General features: G+C 37.8%; 2 protein-coding genes across 4 annotated transcripts in view; one reads left to right on the forward strand and one right to left on the reverse strand.

Moving 5' to 3' along the window:
* LRRC72 (leucine rich repeat containing 72) overlaps positions 1–13,597 on the forward strand; it is a 70,290-nt gene extending 56,693 nt beyond the window's left edge. For 2 of the 3 annotated variants that reach the window (XM_010862162.1, XM_010862163.1), the window contains 4 exons: positions 5,783–5,872; positions 7,126–7,278; positions 12,426–12,453; positions 13,309–13,597. In XM_010862162.1, coding sequence (XP_010860464.1) covers positions 5,783–5,872; positions 7,126–7,278; positions 12,426–12,453; positions 13,309–13,474 — 437 coding nt within the window. In that variant the 3' untranslated portion in view covers positions 13,475–13,597. The remainder of the gene's footprint in view (positions 1–5,782; positions 5,873–7,125; positions 7,279–12,425; positions 12,454–13,308) is intronic. The other variant, XM_010862164.1, reaches the window with a different exon arrangement.
* Positions 13,598–15,357: 1,760 nt separating this feature from the next.
* Positions 15,358–19,619, reverse strand: part of ANKMY2 (ankyrin repeat and MYND domain containing 2) — a 44,644-nt gene continuing 40,382 nt past the window's right edge. The window contains exon 10 of the transcript XR_827234.1: positions 15,358–17,400. The gene's annotated coding sequence lies outside the window, so the exon portion shown is untranslated. The remainder of the gene's footprint in view (positions 17,401–19,619) is intronic.

The following is a 19,619-nucleotide window of genomic DNA, read 5'->3' on the forward strand; positions in this document are numbered from 1 at the left end:
CAGGGTTTTTCCAGTGGTCATGTATGGATGTGAGAGTTGGACTGTGAAGAAGGCTGAGCACCAAAGAATTGATGCTTTTGAACTGTGGTGTTGGAGAAGACTCTTGAGAGTCCCTTGGACTGCAAGGAAATCCAACCAGTCCATTCTGAAAGAGATCAGCCCTGGAATTTCTTTGGAAGGACTGATGCTAAAGCTGAAGCTCCAGTACTTTGGCCACCTCATGCGAAGAGTTGACTCATTGGAAAAGACTCTGATGCTGGGAGGGATTGGGGGCAGGAGGAAAAGGGGACGACAGAGGATGAGATGGCTGGATGGCATCACTGACTCGATGGACGTGAGTCTGAGTGAACTCCGGGAGTTGGTGATGGACAGGGAGGCCTGGCGTGCTGCGATTCATGGGGTCAGAAAGAGTCGGACACTGCTGAGCCACTGAACTGAACTGAACTGAACTGAATTATATTTGTGCAGTAATGTCCCCAAATTAAGTTTCTATAAGGTTCATTTGCAATCACAGAATAGACTCAGCTCATTAACTAAAATGAGAAATCCATGTATTTTCAAGTGTTAAGAATTTTGTCTTTTCAAGTTGTAAAAACTATATAAAATGCTAAAATGTTATTATTCCACTTCAATTACTAGTTCTTTAGAGGGTGAGAAAATAGCCTGGAGGGTAAACCTCTAGTCCATTTCAGCACTGCACCCTCCACTGGCATTTATGAAGAGAACTGCCGAGAGATTGCCCAAGATTGCTCCCATGGCTGGGAGCTTCAGGGAGGCCTAAAACTGCTGCAGAGTGTGAGGTCCTGGAAACTGGAATTCCTGACTTCCAGGCTGAGTCAGGCAGGACACACCTTTTCTCTCCAGGCAGTCTTCCTTTCCACACCCTTCCTCTCTTGCTCCATTTTCCTCTTCCCTTCTCTCCTCCAAACTCTTTCTAAATCTGTACTGGTGTCGAAGACCTGCTTTGTGGCTGCAGACTTTCACTGACCTTCAGCCTCCCTGCCTCTTTGCCTACATGGAAAAAAACATTCCAACAGCAACAAAATGCTGAACCCATTCTGTTTCTAAATCTTTAGTCTCTCCATTTCTAATTGTCTCTGTGTTTCATGAAGCTCCACTATTAGAAGGTATATTTGGATTCCCACATTCCAGAATTGTTAAGACTTGCTTTCCTTGCAGTCTTTAAGGATTCACCACTGGAGACAGGAAATGCCCCTTCTCAAAGGTGCGATCTCCAGCTTTTACAGATTCTGATCTTAAGCATATCCTGTCCCGCCCTTCCCCAGTTGGCCGCAGTCCACTGCTGATGGCAATAGTCAGGGAGTGAAGAGGGATGCTGAGAGGTCATTGTGGGATCATGGTCTCAATGGTCTCTTTATTTATTTACTTGGCCAAGTCAGGTCTTAGTTGTAGCACACAGAGTCTTCATTGTGTCTTGTGGGATCGTTCCTCATGATGCACAGACTCTCTAGTTAGTTGCTCCATGGCTTGTGGGATCTTAGTTCCCTGTCAACTACAAATTGGTGCTTGCCAAGATGGTTGCCAACGACTGAACAACAAGGGCATTTGCCATGGCCATCAGAGACTAAACCCCGCACTGTTGACCTTCAACACCCCCTGAGAGAGTTCAGGGTGGAGTAAGGCACTCTGTGCTTCAGGCAATCTTGTGGGACAGGACTTTAGATAGAAGTTTTAGGAACAGATTTTACGATCCCAATTCTTGCATCTCCTCATATCTAGAAAAGCCCTAAATTCCTTCATGGTGACATCAGGTCCTAGCAACAAACTTTTTCTAAAATGAATGCTTAATGGTATTGAACTCCCCCTTCATCAAAATCCTCTATATTGACCTTCTCCTACTACCTCTTTGGAGCAGTCTCTTAGAGCTATCTGCGGTGCTGCCTCCTGGGCTGCAGTCCTCATTTTGCCCCAAATAAAACTTAATTTGCAACTCTCAAGTTGTACATCTTTTTAGTCAACATGATCAAGGATTGACCCTATGGCCCCTGCATCGCAAAGCAAATTCTTAACCATTAGATCACCAAGGAAGTCCCTCAATGGTTACTTTATCTGAGACTCTTTACCCCGAAATGCCCCTCGAGGTTAGGACTACTTCTCCCATACAATGCAGTAGAACAGTCCACTCTATTAAAAAGCCAGCTGGATCTTTTATTGCTATTTATCCTGAAAGAGCATCCCTCACTCTCTTAACCCCTGGTTTAGTTCAAGTTTGTCTTTCAAAAATCAGGTATCACTTCCATATTCAGGACAAGCTGTGACCCAGAGATTTTAGTTGAAATGGTAACAGTGGAGATTCTGATCTTGTAAATAACCTTGAGCCAGAACCTCTGTCTGATTGTTGACAGCTAAGCTTGGAGAAGGCAATGGCAACCCACTCCAGTACTTTTGCCTGGAAAATCCCATGGACAGAGGAGCCTGGTGGGCTGCAGTCCTTGGGGTCACTAGAGTTGGACACAACTGAGCGACTTCACTTTCACTTTCATGCATTGGAGAAGGAAATGGCAACCCACTCCAGTGTTCTTGCCTGGAGAATCCCAGGGACGGGGAAGCCTGGTGGGCTGCCGTCTATGGGGTCGCACAGAGTTGGACACGACTGAAGAGACTTAGCAGCAGCAGCAGCAGCAGCAAGCTTCCTTCCACAGGCTTCTCTGTACAGACACAGATGGAACTGCTTTTAACTTCTCTATATCATTTCCTCATCTATTAAAATGAACATGCTGACACATTATTAATTACATCAGCTTTCTTCAAAGATGATCTTAAAAATATTCAGGTTCATTTAAATGGGATTTTACATTTTGCTTTGAAAGTTAACTGGTGCTAATTATTTAGATAAATTTTTTTTTCCTCTTCTGTTTCCATAAATAGCTTCACACATGTGACTCATGGAGCTCAAGCTTGTGCAGTAAAGTAGTAGAAACATTTTGATATATTATTGGGTAGATGTAAATTGCTTAGACTCAGAATCCCAAATTAAGATAAGCAAGACAGTGCTGGCGCCATCAAGGTGTACTCTATAAGTAGCCTAGAGGAAAGGTGGATTAAATAGTATTAACCTATTGAAAGTGAAAGTGTAAGCAATTTCACTTCATAGTTCCTGAAAGAATGTACCCATACATCATAGAAGGCTTTCAGAACTTTCAGACACAGGAAACTGATATCATATCTTTGAAACTTTATTTATGGTAATTTTAGTAGCATCAGTCCAAAACTCATAAATCCAAAATATTTAATGCTTGATAGTATGGAGGGGAAAAAAGAATTAAAAATAAGATTGCTTCCTTCTAAAATTTGAGTAAGAAAAAAAGTGAATAATAAAAACAGAATAATTTTAAATTATTTAATTCTATTTTTTAAAGTTAACTTAGAGACTGAGAATAATAGCCCAGTTTTCTGACTTGCTACCACTTAGATTTTATGATGAGATGAATGTTGAACCACAATAAGCACGAGCTTTTAGTATTATGACACCTTTTTAACAAGCAATATTAGTAGATCCAAATTTGGTGATTCGTTTAGCAAAAGCCAGAAGTATTACAATACATAAATAAGTTAGTTAACCAAGCACTAGGAAGAAAACCAAGAGAAGGAATTAAATAGTAATGTTCTCAGAGGGAAAACAGACTATGAAGGGTATCCCCAAAGTAAACGTCATTGTAAGATGCTTGTGCATTTTCCACTAACATCACATGCAAAGGCAGACTCTGCTCCTAGCTGCTACAATGTAGGACAGGGTTATGAGGTGTCGGATGTGATTCTCCAAGTCAGTAACCACAGAGCAGCCTTATGCACAATAGTGCGTGTGAATTTTTCTTCCTCCTAAACTCTCATTAAAAACAACAGTGCTTTGCTTTTATATTCTTGAAGGTGATCGCTTTCTTCTTTTTCTGGCTGAAACTACAATGCATGATCACTGTGGATCTTTTTAAATCTGTCCTTATTACTGGTTTAATATACATCCATTCTATTCCCCATCCTATAGTTATAATTATTTTGTTATGTTAAATTCCTTGTCTTTTAAGATTAAAATTCAAACCAGTTTTGTCACTTAAGAAATCTTGAAAAATATCCATTTTATTTTTCCTCTAGTTTCCCCCAATACATACATATTTCCTTTCTTTTAAATTTTCTTGTTGCCCCTGGCTCTACATTTTCTTTTATGCCTTTCCTCGTATAACTTTTGTTTATTATGCACCAGGTGTCTTCCATTGCCTGCTTTAAGTCCCTCTAAAGCTCATGTTTTCCACAGGGAATAGCTATATATAACGATTTTATTAGCCGGAAAAGTTAGTGTTTATACAACAAATATCAGAATGTTTTATTTCCTGCAGAAAAAAGCATGCAGATAATTAGCTTCTTCAGTTTTTATCTAAACAGTTTGTTTTTCAAGCATGCCCTCTGCCCCTGTCTTCTTTATGTTGCAAACTCTTCTTTATAAATATTAATCAGTTTTTTCCTGGGTTTCCAGTGCTTAATACTTTCATGCTTTTATCAAACTTAGTATTCTATAAATAGTCAAATGCTACAGCTAAATGTACATTAAATGAGCCTCATTTTGTTGAGTGATATTTGTACAATAGCTGGAGCTCTTTCTGTTACTGCCATCTAGTGGTTCTCCTCACTAGGTATATTTTCCAGAATCATTTTCTAGAAATTCCATGTAGGCAGAATCCAATAGCTAAAGATATCCAAGTGAAAATTATAAAAGACTGTATTGAAATAACCCTGCTTAATATTATCTAAAGAAGGAGAGGGAAAATATTCTACCTTTTCTCTGGAAAATAAAATACAACTTCCAGTTGAAGATTTTTTAAATGTTGATGCATTTTTTAAAATCTTCTGATGCCTAAGGGATGTCATGAGAGAAATGCCAGGAGTTCTTCTGCATTAGCATGCCTCCCACCTCCAGCAACTGGATTAGCGAGCATGGTTCTTTAGGTATCCTAGCACCTCCACACAAGGAAATCCGAAGCCCCCGTGCTTGGCCAGAGGCATGCAGGGTGCAAAACCAGCATCTGTTCACCTCTGCTCCTGCTGAGACCTGAAGCTGCTACTGGCTTTACATATTCTGAACTAGGCACAATGGTGGGAAGCCAAGAAAGAAAACTCTATTCAAACGGTGTACCACATCTCAGCTCATCTCCTCACAGACACCAATGTGACCTTTGAGAGGGGAAGAAGAGAACCAAATGAGCAAATCCTTTAATAAAGAGCAGCAGCAGGAACCCTCTTTTATTGCTGTTCAGTTGCTCAGTCATGTCCGACTCTGCAACACCTGGACTGCAGCACACCAGGCTTCCCTGTCCATCACCATCTCCCAGCGTTTGCTCAAACTCACGTCCACTGAGACAATGATGCCATTCAACTATCTCATCCTCTGTGGTCCCCTTCTCCTCCTGCCTTCAATCTTCTCAGAACCCTCTAGAGCTGATATTATGTTCTTCCTTTACTGATTAATTTATGGACATGTTAAAAAATTTCCCATTTGTGGCAGATTTGGGTCACAGATACATCCTCAGCACCTAGCACAGTTCCTAAAAGATAGTAAGCATTCCAAAAATTTTTGTTGAATGAATGAATTTAACAGATAGAAAAAGTAAGTCCTGCAATGAATAGGTAAGGTTTTGATGAAACCAAAAGTCTGTGAAGCAGGGCTTCATATATACTTACGTTTCATATTAATCTTGCGATTTTTCTTATAATGTGTTAAATGAAACTGATTTCAAAATCTGACATCTTAATTTGGCTTCTTTGTTTGCAGCTCTCTACCAAAACCCTTTGTGCCAGTATAACCTGTATCGTCTGTATATAATCTACCACCTTCCAGGAGTCGAGTTGCTTGACCGAAATCGTAAGAGCATTTCTTCTTGAAGAGAAATATTGGAGAGCCAGTCTTATAACTCAGTGGTTTAAAATGCTGATGATCTTTGATCTTTGAAAATAACTGTCTTTGTAAATGAAAGTTTTTCAATTATTTATTTTTGAAATTTTTGCTGAATGAAGTTTGCTCTAGTTTAGGAGCTTGTCTGTTGACGACTTCATAGGAAAGACCATCTAACAGAGCCTGGAGAAAGGTCTCCTTTTGATTCTAGCTTTGTCAATAATACATGTTTTTCCTTATTCTTTTTTAAATTTTTATTTTTTTTGTCAGTTATGTATTGAATACTCATTCGCTGACCCCCTGGCACTCTTTTAATTTTTTATTTCAAAAATGAGACAATTGGACTAAATCTCTTAAGGCTTAGCCTATTTAAATTCTAAAAGTCATATTCATATGTGAAACAAATTGCCAGTCCAGGTTCGATGCATGACACAGGATGCTCAGGGCTGGTGCGCTGGGATGACCCAGAGGGATGGTATGGGGAGGGAAGTGGGTTCAGGATGCGGAACACGTGTACACCTGTGGTGGATTCATGTTGATGTACGGCAAAACCAATACAATATTGTAAAGTAATTAGCCTCCAATTAAAATAAATAAATTTATATTAAAAAATAAATAAGTCATATTCTTTGAAATTCTGCAAGTATATATGCATATATATATACTAAAACATGTAATCAATCATAACCTCTTTGTGATATATTTTTAGACATTGCAGACAAACTAGTATGTCTGATTTGTATAAGCCACAAAAAAATAATCAACCTCAGTGCATTATATTTTACATTTTTTGAGGTCTCTTTTACCCATAAGTGCTATTTACCTACTTACCTACTCACCTTTCCACAGATGTGAACATTCTTAATCATTTGTAACTGAGAAACTTCTTAATGAGGATATATTAAAACCATATGTTTATTCTTCTTTTTCCTCATAGCCTTGAGGAAAAGAAGAGATGTAGCACAGTTGTAATTTCAATCATCCATGGTGATGCATTAGAATGTCTGGATGAGATAAGATAGATCTGTGCCCTGTGACATGAGGGACATATATTGAGCTTGTAAGATTTAGGAATTAGCTTGGTAGAGTTTTTACAAATTGATTATGACAGGATGTTTACATACAACGTAATTAGGACAAATCCATTTTTGACAGAAATTCTATTTTTTTACTCACTCTGCATATAATGCCATGCAATAACATTGCTTTTTTGCATTTGTCAGAAGTTACAGAAAAGGAAAGAAGGTCGATGATTACGCTTTTTAACCATAAAAAGGCTCATATTGTTCAATCAATAGCATTCAGAGGAAAAGTTGATGCCTCATGGGATCCTCGATCACCATTTAAGCAAAAACCAGCGCAGAGAGTACCTTCAGGTATTTTGAAAAAAGAAAACAAATGTAATTAAAACTGCACAAGCTTTTGGTTAATTTGATTATAATAACTTCAATTTACAGTAAGCTAAGCACTTACGTACTGAAATATTTTTTAATTTTATTAGCCTAATTAAGTATGCAACCTTCATCATTTGTGTATATTAAATTAAATAAGATAATGTGATAACAATAACACATTGACGTCCACATCCCAATATCTAGCACAACATAAAGGGCTCAGTGAATAAGCTGCAATTGCTACTATTATCAATGACTCTGGACAATTTCATGAATTAAGGCTATACGTTTTTGATAATATAGAAAAATATTAAAAATAAATAAAGATCATTGCAATTCCTGCATCCAGAAATAAACATTGTTATTTGGTTGTACTCTCATACACTGTGATCATATGTGATCATATGTAAGTATAACTTGAATATCTTCAGTAATGTATTCATTAGTTGGAATTTAACTTTCTTGTATGTAACAGAAATCCAACTACAGTGACTTAAGCAAATAGAGCTTTACTTTACTCACACAACAAAGAGTGTCCAAGGTTAGTATAAAGTTAAATGATGTTTTCGGTGTTTGAGAATACATCTATCCTTTGTTCTGTGATTCTTAATCTGCTTTATGGTTGCCAAGTGGTTATTGTACCATCAGGTATCACATGGGGAGATGAAAAATGGTGCAAAGACAAAAAGCCTTTTCCTCATGACATTTTGCCAGTGAGACAACATATATTTGAAAAATAACCAAATAGATTCTCTAGAAACAAAGGGAAAAGATATTAAATTGGAAAATAGTTTTGAAGAAATTACCCAGAATGCAACATAGAAAAATAAGCAGGTGATAAGGAGACATTTGGAAATAATGTTTACTTCCTATATAAATTTAGTAATAAATGTTGTAATCCCACAGGGAAAAATAGAGAAATTGGGCTGAAGGTAATGTTTGAAATGGTAATGGCTGGCAATTTTCCGAATTTGTTTAAATGTTATAAATCCTTAGATTCACCAGACACAATCAATTCAAAAACATAAAAGACATAAAGCAGCAACAAATATCCACACCAAAGGCAAAATGAGGTTAAAATAGAGAGAAAATTGTAGACTACCTACAAAAGAATAATTTATAGATTTACAACACACTCAACTGCAATTATGGAAATCAGAAGACAGTGATCTAATACTTTTAAAATACTAAGGAAAATAAATAATCAACCAAGAATTCTGCAACCAGCTAAATTATTATTCAAGAATGAGCAAGACTAAAAAAAAGGCAAAATCAAAATGAAAAGTCAACTTTTTATCATGAAGTTTTTCCAACAGAAATGGTTGAAAAAATATTAAACACTTATACATGTCCCTATATATTCAACAATTAATATTATACTGTATTCACCATCATCTATGGAGAAAGCAATGGCACCCCACTCCAGTACTCTTGCCTGGAAAATCCCATGGATGAAGGAGTCTGGTGGGCTGTAGTCCATGGGGTCTCAAAGAGTCAGACCGACTGAGCTACTTCCCTTTCACTTTTCACTTTCATGCATTGGAGAAGGAAATGGCAACCCACTCCAGTGTTCTTGCCTGGAGAATCCCAGGAACAGGGGAGCCTGTCTATGGGGTCGCACAGAGTTGGACACGACTGAAGCGACTTAGCAGCAGCATGAGGCTTTACTTCTTATGTAAACTCAAAAATATCAAGTATTGATGAACCATTTAAATGCTTCAGTAGCAGACATAATGAAATTTCCTTCCTAAATAATTTGGCCTGTAAATTTAAAAAATAAGGACATTCTTCTATAAAGCCACAATGCCATAATCACACCTAAGGAAAACAGTGTATTTATATTTAATTTTTATATGTTATTTAATATATAATCCATATTCAAATTTCCCACTTGTTCCAAGATGACTTCTACAACTGCTTTTCCAAACCAGAGTCCAGTCAGAGTTCACAATTATGTTTGGTTGTTGTGGTTCTTCATTGTTGTTTAGTCGATAAGTCGTGTCCAGCTCTTTGCGACCCCATGGACTGCAGCATGCCATGGTTCCCTGTCCTTCACTTCTTCTGGAGTTTGCTCAGACTCGTCCATTGAGTTGGTGATGCCATCCAACTATCTCAGTCTCTTTTAATTTAAAATAGCCTCCATTGTTTTCCCATGACTTTTTGAAGGGACCAGGCCAGTTACATTATAGAATGTCTTGATTTGTATGATTGTTTCCACAGAGTATAATTTGACATATTCCTCAATCCCCTATATATCCCATAGAATAGGAGAAATACCTGGAGGACATGTTCTGGATGCAGAAGGCTATAGTGTAGAGCAATGATTATCAAAGTGTAGTCCCCCAAATCAGCAGCAGCATCAGTTAGTAACTTGCTGCATATGCACATGCCAAGGAAGCTATGTTTTAACAAGCCTTTCAGGTGATTCTGATGCATACTCCCACTAAGAGAACAACCAGTGTAGAGGCAAGAAACAAGTTTTAGGATCAGATTCTCCTGGATCTAAACACCAGCTCTGCTAGTAATTACACGTTTTGTTTTGGACATGACTGCTTCAGCCTCCTGATTTTTAAAAAGCGGATGATATCTTCTTTTGGCTGTCAGGATGCTTATTACACAAACCATTGCACCAGCTGATTTGACACATAACAACTGCATGATAAGTTGGACTGTTCTATTGGTTAGCCACTTGGTTTTTCTTTTAGTTCATGTAAAAGCTAATACTCAAACTAAATGCTACTGGATTAGTGGCGGGGCAGGGCGATAAGCCATGCTGTAGTAGAAAAGGAACCTCTGGAGAGAAAATCCCCACTCTTAGAAACAACCAATGCACCTATTAACAAGCAATATAAGACCACCCCCATCTGTTTATCATACGTAGAGTGTTTTCCAAGTGTGAGGAGGATAGCTGACTACTACCTTTAGAGCTTTACATTTCTTTCATATCAAATCTCCAAAAACAAAATTAGGGAAGAAAGGATAGAGAGAGTATTTCATTGCATTTGAAATCTTTCTTCTTAATCCACATTCTTAATTCATAGATAGGTTGACTATAACCCTCCCCCAAATTGGCAGCATGACCCTAATTAATCTCTCAATCTCCATTTTCCACAAACCAAACATTTATAATGAACTTAGTAGAACTCCCTATGTAAGCTCTTAAAATTGTGCCTTTTAGTTTTATAGTTTCTGTATTCGTTCTTACTGTGATGTGCACATTGAGGATGATATTCTTTCACTGGAAATGAACTATACTTGAAAATGTTTATAGAGCAGTTGTAACACCACATTTTGATTTTATTACTCTTTGCCCTAAATTGAGAAAGAAATCAATTGTATTCCAAATAGCTTGAGAAGCAAGGACAACTTGAAATTTCTTCAAATCCCAGGAATAAAATTAAAAAACACAACTGGAAGAAATATTTGCAGTATATACAATAGGCAAAAGTTAATGCCCATTATATCAAAGGATCCTATAAATCAATTTGAAAACTAGTGACAAAAGATGTGGACATTATAGAAGGAAATAAATGTGACATCCAACAATCAGCCCCACTAGTGAGCAAGTAAGTGCAAATTAAAGCAATGAGATGCCATTTTCATCCTGCAGTTAGGCAAACACTGGAAAGGCTGGTGAAGTGGAGGAGAGACAAAAGCATAACCCATACATAATTGGTGGGAGTGTAAATTAGTTCAACTTTCTTGCAAGGTCATATGGCAATGTGACAGAACCCATGCACATATAAAATATGCAACCTATTCAACACAGCAACTAAATTTGAAATCTCTCTACTACAGAAGTATCTGCACACACACAAACAGATACATGTATAAAGTGCTAATTGAAACATTTTTTGTAATAGAAAAACAGTAGAAAGTCTAAACGGTCACTCATAGAAAGTTAACTTATGGCACATCCTTACAATACAAACTATTGGATTAAAGAATCATTCCATGATAAATCTTGAATACAAAAAAAAAAAAAAAAGATGCATTTTGAGTAATATAATGCATTCCCTGCTCTAGGGGATCTTCCCAACCCAGGGATCAAACCCAGGTCTCCTGCACTGAAGGCAGTTTCTTTACCAACTGAATCACCAGGGAAGCCCAATATAATGCGGAGTAATGACAAAATTCGAATTCTGTCAGCAAATAAATCTTTTTGTATATGTATGTGAGTACACATGTATACACACACAGGAGGCTGGAAGCATACATACAGAACACTTAATAGTGATAGTACTGATATGAGGAACTGGAAAGGTCAAAGGGGAATTTCACTTTTTACTGTTTTCTTATTTATATTCATGATAAGCAAAATGTGAGCTTTTTGTAATCGAAAATGTAGACAGAGTCTGGGGAGATCAGCAAAGAAATGGAAGACTTGCACCAGCCACTTGTAATGGGAACGATGCCTTGAACCCCTCTCCTAAGGCAGAGTGTCCCCGCTGCCTGTGGGTTGGCAAGAGCTCAGACTGTGGGCTTTGCTGGTCCAACAGGTGTTGGTACATTCCATCACTAGCCTGGCACTGGGCCTCTGGAGAGGAATAAACAAAGCAAGGACAGTCTCGAGAAGATACCATAGGAAATCCAAGCTTTGAGGACTAGCCTTTGAGCTCCAAAGCTAGCGAAGATGTAGAATCTTATGACCTAGGATTTGTTTATTCTGTTTCTTTGAAGTTAATGCCAAGAATCCAAGTGGCTTAAACTGCCCTAAATATTTTTTCCACATTTGGTCTATTAGTCCATTTACAGATGCATGTGTCTATCTGAAAAAGAAAAAGGCTCTGTTTCTGCACATGAGACTCAGTATCTTAATTATAAAAATCCCCACATGGATTCCATTGGTAACCAAATTGATAGAGCATGTTGTTCTCAGTTTTGAGACATGTATTATAGTAAAGAATTTGCCTCAAGACATTAGAAACACCTAAGGTTCTATACCTGAGAGAAAATTTCAGTTTGGGGTTAGGCATCATGGCAATTTTGATGAACTGAACTATTTATCTGAAAGACTGCTCAAAACCCAGAAACATATGCTCTAGACTTTTTCCTTTATAGCATTATTTCATTGCTTTAAAATGCTGAATAAACATTTGAGAAATACTAATTTAGAATTTCTTTTTCAGACTTTGCATTTGCAAATAATGTAGACAAGTAAGTGATTTTTAAACTTTACTTTTATTATCATGTTATTTCATAATTGTGGTGGTTCCCTAAATTATTCCCATTTCCCCAAATGAATTTTAATGACTTAAAAAATGACTAACCCTTTGATAGGAAAAATCACACTGTCTTCCTGTGATGAATGATTTGAAGCTATATATTTATATTTGATATATTTAGGGTTTTTAATATTATTATTATAACCTAAAATAGATTAAGAAATGGAGTGAGGTGGAGGGAGAAGTTAGGAAAAAAGTTATACCTGATATTAAAAATGAAGGTCCTTACTTCTTTTTTACTTTTCCCCCAAATATGTTCAGTGAGCACGATAATATTTTTAAAAGAAATGGTTCATAACTGAAAAAAATCTTAATTTATGAATATTGATAAATTTTTTAAATCATCATTCTTTACATTTTGCACTAAGGAATTTTTTCTTTGGTTCAGTCTTGAAAAATATTATCTCCAAGCACTTTTCATAAAATGTAGCATAATGCAGAGAAATAATAACCTTTCAATAAAATGTATATAATATACTAATATGTATCATAGCTATAAATATTTTAATCATTTCATTTAACCACTGACTTTAAATGTGAATGCAAGAATAGTCACATCTATACTGACATCTATTATAGCTGATCCCAAATATGTCCATTGTATTTTTAAAATATACAATAAAAACAGCGTTACTTGTCCTGAAAGTCATTTGTCAGTAGGGCTCTAAAGTTACTTGTCAGTGGTATTATACTACAAATAACAGAAAAATATGGCACTATGCCTTTAAATTAAATATGTGTTTTGGTCTAATTGATTTTTTTCCTGACATAATTGCCATTTTTGCAGAACTATGTTTGATGACCCAGAAGATGCTGTTTTTGTAAGGTCCATGAAGCGATCGGCAATGGCTATTACCTCTCTGAACTGGGACACGGTGCCAACACGAGAGGAAAAATACCTTGAAGAGAAAGACACAGGACCTGCCCAAATGCTTACAATCACACTGAGATAGCCCCTGGGGTTTCTAGAAATCTTAGTAGTTTTCAGTTATATATTAAACTTTACTGTGATTAGCATATTCTTTATTTCAGTTCAGTTCAGTTCAGTTCACTCAGTCGTGTCTGACTCTTTGCAACCCCATGGATTACAGCACACCAGGCCTCCCTGTCCATCACCAACTCCCAGAGTTCACCCAAACTCACGTCCATCGAGTCAGTGATGCCATCCAGCCATTTCATCCTCTGTCGTCCCCTTCTCCTCCTGCCCCAATCCCTCCCAGCATCAGAGTCTTTTCCAATGAGTCAACTCTTCACATGAGGTGGCCAAAGTATTGTGGTGTTATTTGAAACATTAGGATGTAAACAGAAACACCAAGGAAAAATAATTCCTACATTTTCTCTTCAGTTTCTTTTGAAGTTAAACATGGATATAGAAATATATGCAAATTGTTTTAACAAATTTAAAAAAAAATGAACATGTACATGTAACTATCATCCTAGATCAAGAAATAGAACATTACCAGTACTCTAGAAACCTCATTCCTGTTACCAGTCCAATGACCAGTTACTACATCATCCTGGTTTCTAAACCATGTATTATGTTTCTAAACACATATATTAGATATTAATATACATTAATATCATTTCTAAACAATATATTAATGTTTTTGAAAGGCATATAAATGGAATCATAGAAGCTGAATTATTTTTTCTGGCTTCTTTTACTCAACATTGTAAAATGGACACATGTTGTTGTTAGTAGCAATAATTCTTTGTTGTGCTCATTGATATACATAGTATTCCATTGTATGACGATGACACAGGTATAACTTTGACTCTCACCTTTGGAAGCATTTATCAGTGCTGGGTGTGAGCTTATGATCTGTGGTTGGCCTACCCAGAAGCGCTCTATAAGAGGGAAGCAAAAACAGAAAAGTTTTCAGCAGTTTCCTGGTGCTGAGACAAAAACTGGACATGTAAGGTAACTCAAAATATATTGCTGATCTTCTCCAGCTAAGCTCAAGAGCTAGATAAAAGCTTACAAAAAGCAGAGCAACATGTCCCCTTACCTGATAGTGCCTAGATATTACCACACTGTACCACAGACACACTGTACAAGTGGGGCTGAAAGCAAAAGCAAGAGAGGAAAACCCGAGAGGGCGTAGTGAACCGTCGCCAAGAATCTGTGACCTCCTTTTACCTCTGGGCACATAGGATTCTGTGCACAGCTAGAATCTGCAAAGTCTGGTATGGTGGCTGGCAGGTTACAGCTGAGGCAAAGAAAAAGAGTTTCATGAGTGGCTGATATAAAGGCAAAAATGATGGCATGTGGCTTCCAAGATGACTTCACAGGAAGAATCAAAATGTTCTCTTCCTCTCTCCTTCTCACTTAACCTGCAGAAGCCAGCTGTCATGACACTTACGCAGTCCTCTGGAGAGACCAACGTGGTGAAGAACTGAGACCTACTTCCAGAAGTAAGGAAGGAAACTAAGTCCTCTGCTGACAACTATGTGAGTTACAATTCTTCCCCCAGACCCAGTTAATCACTTTGCAAGTGGGTCTTCCAGATCCAATTTAAGCCTCAGAGGACTCCAACTCTGGTTGAAAGCTTCCTAACACCCTCCTGAGGACCAAGCCAGAACTGCACCATCAAGCTGCTTCTATTTTTGGCCTGCAGGAACTTCATGAGATAATGCTTACTGAAGCGTCAAGCTGATAAATTTTGGGATAATTTACTATATAATACAATGTGTGTGTGTGTGCTCAATCGCTCAGTAATATCCGACTCTTTCCTTATGGACCGTAGCCTGCCAAGCTCTTCTGTCCAAGATATTTTCCAAGCAAGAATACTGGAGTGAGTTGCCATGCCCTCCTCCAGGGGATCTTCCCAACTCAGGGATTGAAACCGCATCTCCTGTGTCTCTTGCATTGGCAAGGTGGATTCTTTACCGCTGAGTCACCCGGGAGGCCCCAAGAAACACAATAACCCAGCCTAATCCATAATGTTACAAGTATTTGTTGTAAGTAACGGTATCTTGTAAAGCCTCTGGCAAGCTGAGAGGGCTTACAGTGCGGTCTTCAAGGGTCACAGCATCAGCAGCAGAGAGCTCGTCACTGATCAGTTCGAGGAATGCTACTGCATTCATTCTAGAACTGGGAGCCTGAGCTGAACTCATCATGAACTGAGTACCATGAGACCCACCAACCGATAATGTTGGGTGGGCAGAGCAACAATCTATTTCAGGATGGAAATGGTGTATTTTGACTCAGATTTAAGATGGCTCATAAACTGCACAAGCAGTATTACTTTTTAATTAGATTGCAGTAAATGGAGGATGGGGTATTGCAATACTCAGGTTAACCACTAAAAGAATAGTAAAAAAAAAAAGTTGTTTTTAACCCCACAATCGCTAAAAAGGAAGAAAAATGTATTCCAATTGCAAAAATATGGCTAACAAGAGGCTCTTGTTAGCCATAACAATATGGCTCTCTAATTGTTTTAGAGAACTAATGGAAATATATATCATTTGTATGAAAAAGATTTGTTTCAAAATGCACTCCTCAATACTGGGTACTTCTGGTTCAGGAATGAAGGCCTATTAGTTCCACGACAGGAAAACATTACATTAAATACCATTTGGAGAAAAGGACAAAATAAAATACATGATCCTTACCTAAATAATCTAAAACTCTACCAAAATGGAATACACAATTGAGAGTCTTTAATTATTTGCTTCAAAAAACAAAGACCCATTGAAGTGGGTTCGAGAGGAAGCACATTTATTTCAGGATCCATCACTTGATGTTTTAACTGGGGAAGAGAAAACCCTGATACACAGATTTGTGGAGGGCTGTGGTTCTAAGCTAGAGCTCTGGAATTGGACAATCTAGTTTAGTTCTTCCACTTACGAGTTATGTTACTTGGACAAGTTAATTTCTATAGAGGCTTTAATTTCCTCTTCTTTAAAATAATAAGTTACTTCAGGGAGTTGCAAGGATTATACTTGATCATGTATGTAACATGTTAAGTAGAGTGGCTTTCTCAAAGTGCTCAATATGTGTCATCTATTACAGTTGACCCTTGAACAACTTGGGTTTGATCTACATAGATTCACTTGTGGGCAGATTTTTTTCCAATAAGTAGCATGTAGCACAGTACTACATGCTCTGTAGTTGGCTGAATTCACAGATGTGAAACTATAAATACGGAGGACAGACTGGAAAGTTATACTTGGATTTCAGGGAGAGTGGGCACCCCTAACCCCTGTGTTGTTCAAGAGTAGTTGTGCCCCTTAGGAACTATACCTAGCATCAGAGACTGATGTTTGTGTTCATTGAAAATGTACACATTGAAATCTAATTCCCAGTGTGATGGTACTTGGAGGTAAGGCCTTTGGGAGGCAATCAGGTCATGAGCTTGGAGCCTCATGAATAATAGGATTAGCAAGCTTGTAAGAGGCCAGAGAGGTAGCATGTCCTTTCTGCTAGTGAGGACACAGTACAGTGGCCCTCTGTAAACCAGGAAGAAGACACTCACCAAGAAGTTGACCATGCTGGCACCCAGATCTTGAACTTCTAGCCTCCAGAACTGTGAGAAATAAATGTTTGCTGTTTAAACCACCCTAACCCATGGTAATTTGTTTCAGTAGCTCAAACTAGGACATGTAGTCTATTAGGGTTCTTAAGAGATACAGAATCAACTGGGTACATGCATATTTACAGAGAACAATTTACTTTAAGGAACTGCCTCATGCCGTTGGCGCGGGCAGGGCTGGCAAGTCCAAAATTTGTCGGGTAGGCTGGTGCAGACTTGAAATCCAGGTATGCTTTGGTGTTTCAGCTTTGAGTCCAAAATCCACAGAGCAGGCATTTGTCTGTTGGACCTTATTTTTGCCTCTGATTGTTGTTTCCATGTTACTGGCTTCTTCTGCCTCAAATCTGTGATATACGAGGCAGAAAGAAACACAAAAAACCAAGTATCATTGCTTGGTCCTGAGGGGCCTAGCCCATCTGCCTTCTTCTGTTTGTTTTATATGTAATGTCCAGGGTTTTCAGTCTTACTTAGGAGGAGGAATAAGGAAAAGTATGTATACACTATCTTCCCAGAAGTGTTCAGATTTTTTAAAAAATGTAGCTGAACTAGTTTCACTTGTGGCTTCTGAGTTTAGTGTCATATTTAAGAAGGCCTTCTTCATGCCAAAGTCACTAAGAATTCATTCATGGTTTTCTGGAATTGACAATTTTTTCACATTTAAAATTAGTCATTTGGCATCATCCCTGAGATTAAGTAGTTTTACGTAAGTGTATGAATTTGCTAGCTACACTGCCCTGAACTGATCAATTACATAGCTACCTGATTCATCGCAAATTAAGATCACCATTCAAAAAGATGCCTTTATTGATTTATAAAACTAGAATTTTGTCTTTAAAGGACATAGAAGCTAGGCTAGAGCCACCTTTTGGGGGGAAAATCTTTATCTGCTAAAGTATTCAATCATTTTTAGCAGGAAGAAGAAAGTTGTTTTTACTAAATTAAGATCTTGCTTTTTGTCCATGCAAATGATGCTTTAATATTATCAGAGCTTACATAAACATTATTAATTTCTATACAACTGCAAACAGATATGCTTTTCCAAAATAAACATTAGGAGATGAAAACCACCTTGTAGTGGTAGCTTCTTTTCCAACCAAAATGGTAACTGTGATCCAAAACCTGACCTGCCTTTGTACTTTTTCTAAGAGCATCTAATCTCAAAACTTTCATGTGCCTTCATTTTCCTTTTAATTATATTTATATACATTTAACTTTTGAAATTTGATCCCATTAAGTTTTTCAAGGAGGTCTTAATAGTTCTTTGCTTTGATTTATAGAAAGCCAAATGAGAAATCTGCTCACGTAACCAAACAAAGCACACCCAGTGTGGACCACGTCAGAGCCCAGTGAATTCGACACCCTTCCCTCCTTGTTTCCCTTTCTTATCTGTATCTACTCAGTGGCTGCATTCTCCTAGGTACCTCTACATGTCAGCTTCTGAACTGAATCCTTATAATTTATGATCATCCCAAGGGAGAAACAAACAAAAACCCTCCCTCTTTGGCTTCAGGAAGATAAAATCTCTGAGAGGTACTCTGATGGGCCTCGTTGTGGCCAAGGAAACAGGTCACTACTGACGGTTATAAAACTGGGTGACTAGGAAGACATCTGTCTCCCACTCAAGAAGGGAAGTGATTTGCTTCAGAAGCAGGGGAGATGGTCCTGAGAAGATAAAAACACTGCAGAACTACTTCAAGTATTTCTGTTATGTTTAATATCCAATAATATTAAAACTCGAGTAAACTCATAAACATGATGGACGGCTAAAATCAGTCATCTTTTTAAGGGCTGAGGGGTTACCCACCACATCCTATAAAATAATGGCTTGTCTACAGAGCTCTACTATTATCTCATGTCTTCAGAGAAACTACAGCAATGGTAACATATTAAGAGTATACAATGTTGTAGTCAAACTGCAGACCTTGCTGAGTTCCAACTCTGGACTCTTGGATGATTGAGTGGGCCTTTTTAGACTTTAACTATCTGTGCTGTGAGGGGATAAGAATAAAGCCTAATTCATGGGGTTGTTGTGAATATTAAACAAAATAACTTCAAGATACAGTAGCTTTCAGTGTTAGCTATTATTATTACCTAGTTGGTAAAGAATCTGCCTGCAATGCAGGAGACCCAGGTTTGATCCCAGGGTTGGAAAGATCCCCAGGAGAAGGAAATGGCAACTCACTCCAGTATTCTTGCCTGGGAAATCCCAAGGACAGAGAAGCCTGGCGGGCTACAGTCCATTGGGTTGCAAGAGTCAGACACAATTTAGCAACTAAGCCACCACTGGGTCAAACAGCACAATCCAAGTTTTGAATAAACCCATTGGCTGATTTAATATTTTATTATATCAGCTCTGAGTACAAGACACTACAATAGTAAGACTATTCTATTCTAATCCTTTGGGTCCTGTTTTTGAGAAAAGTTTCTTGATGGCATATTGAAAATAATTCAATATGGTGAAAAAAAAAAAAAAAGGGTAGCTGGATGACCACCTGTTTTGATGGTGTTATAATGGAATCATCTATTTTTGGTTATTTATGACAAAGAGAGTACCATCAGAACC

The sequence above is a fragment of the Bison bison genome, unplaced genomic scaffold (assembly GCF_000754665.1).
Source record: "Bison bison bison isolate TAMUID 2011002044 unplaced genomic scaffold, Bison_UMD1.0 scf7180017864479, whole genome shotgun sequence".
Classification (NCBI taxonomy): Eukaryota; Metazoa; Chordata; class Mammalia; order Artiodactyla; family Bovidae; genus Bison; species Bison bison.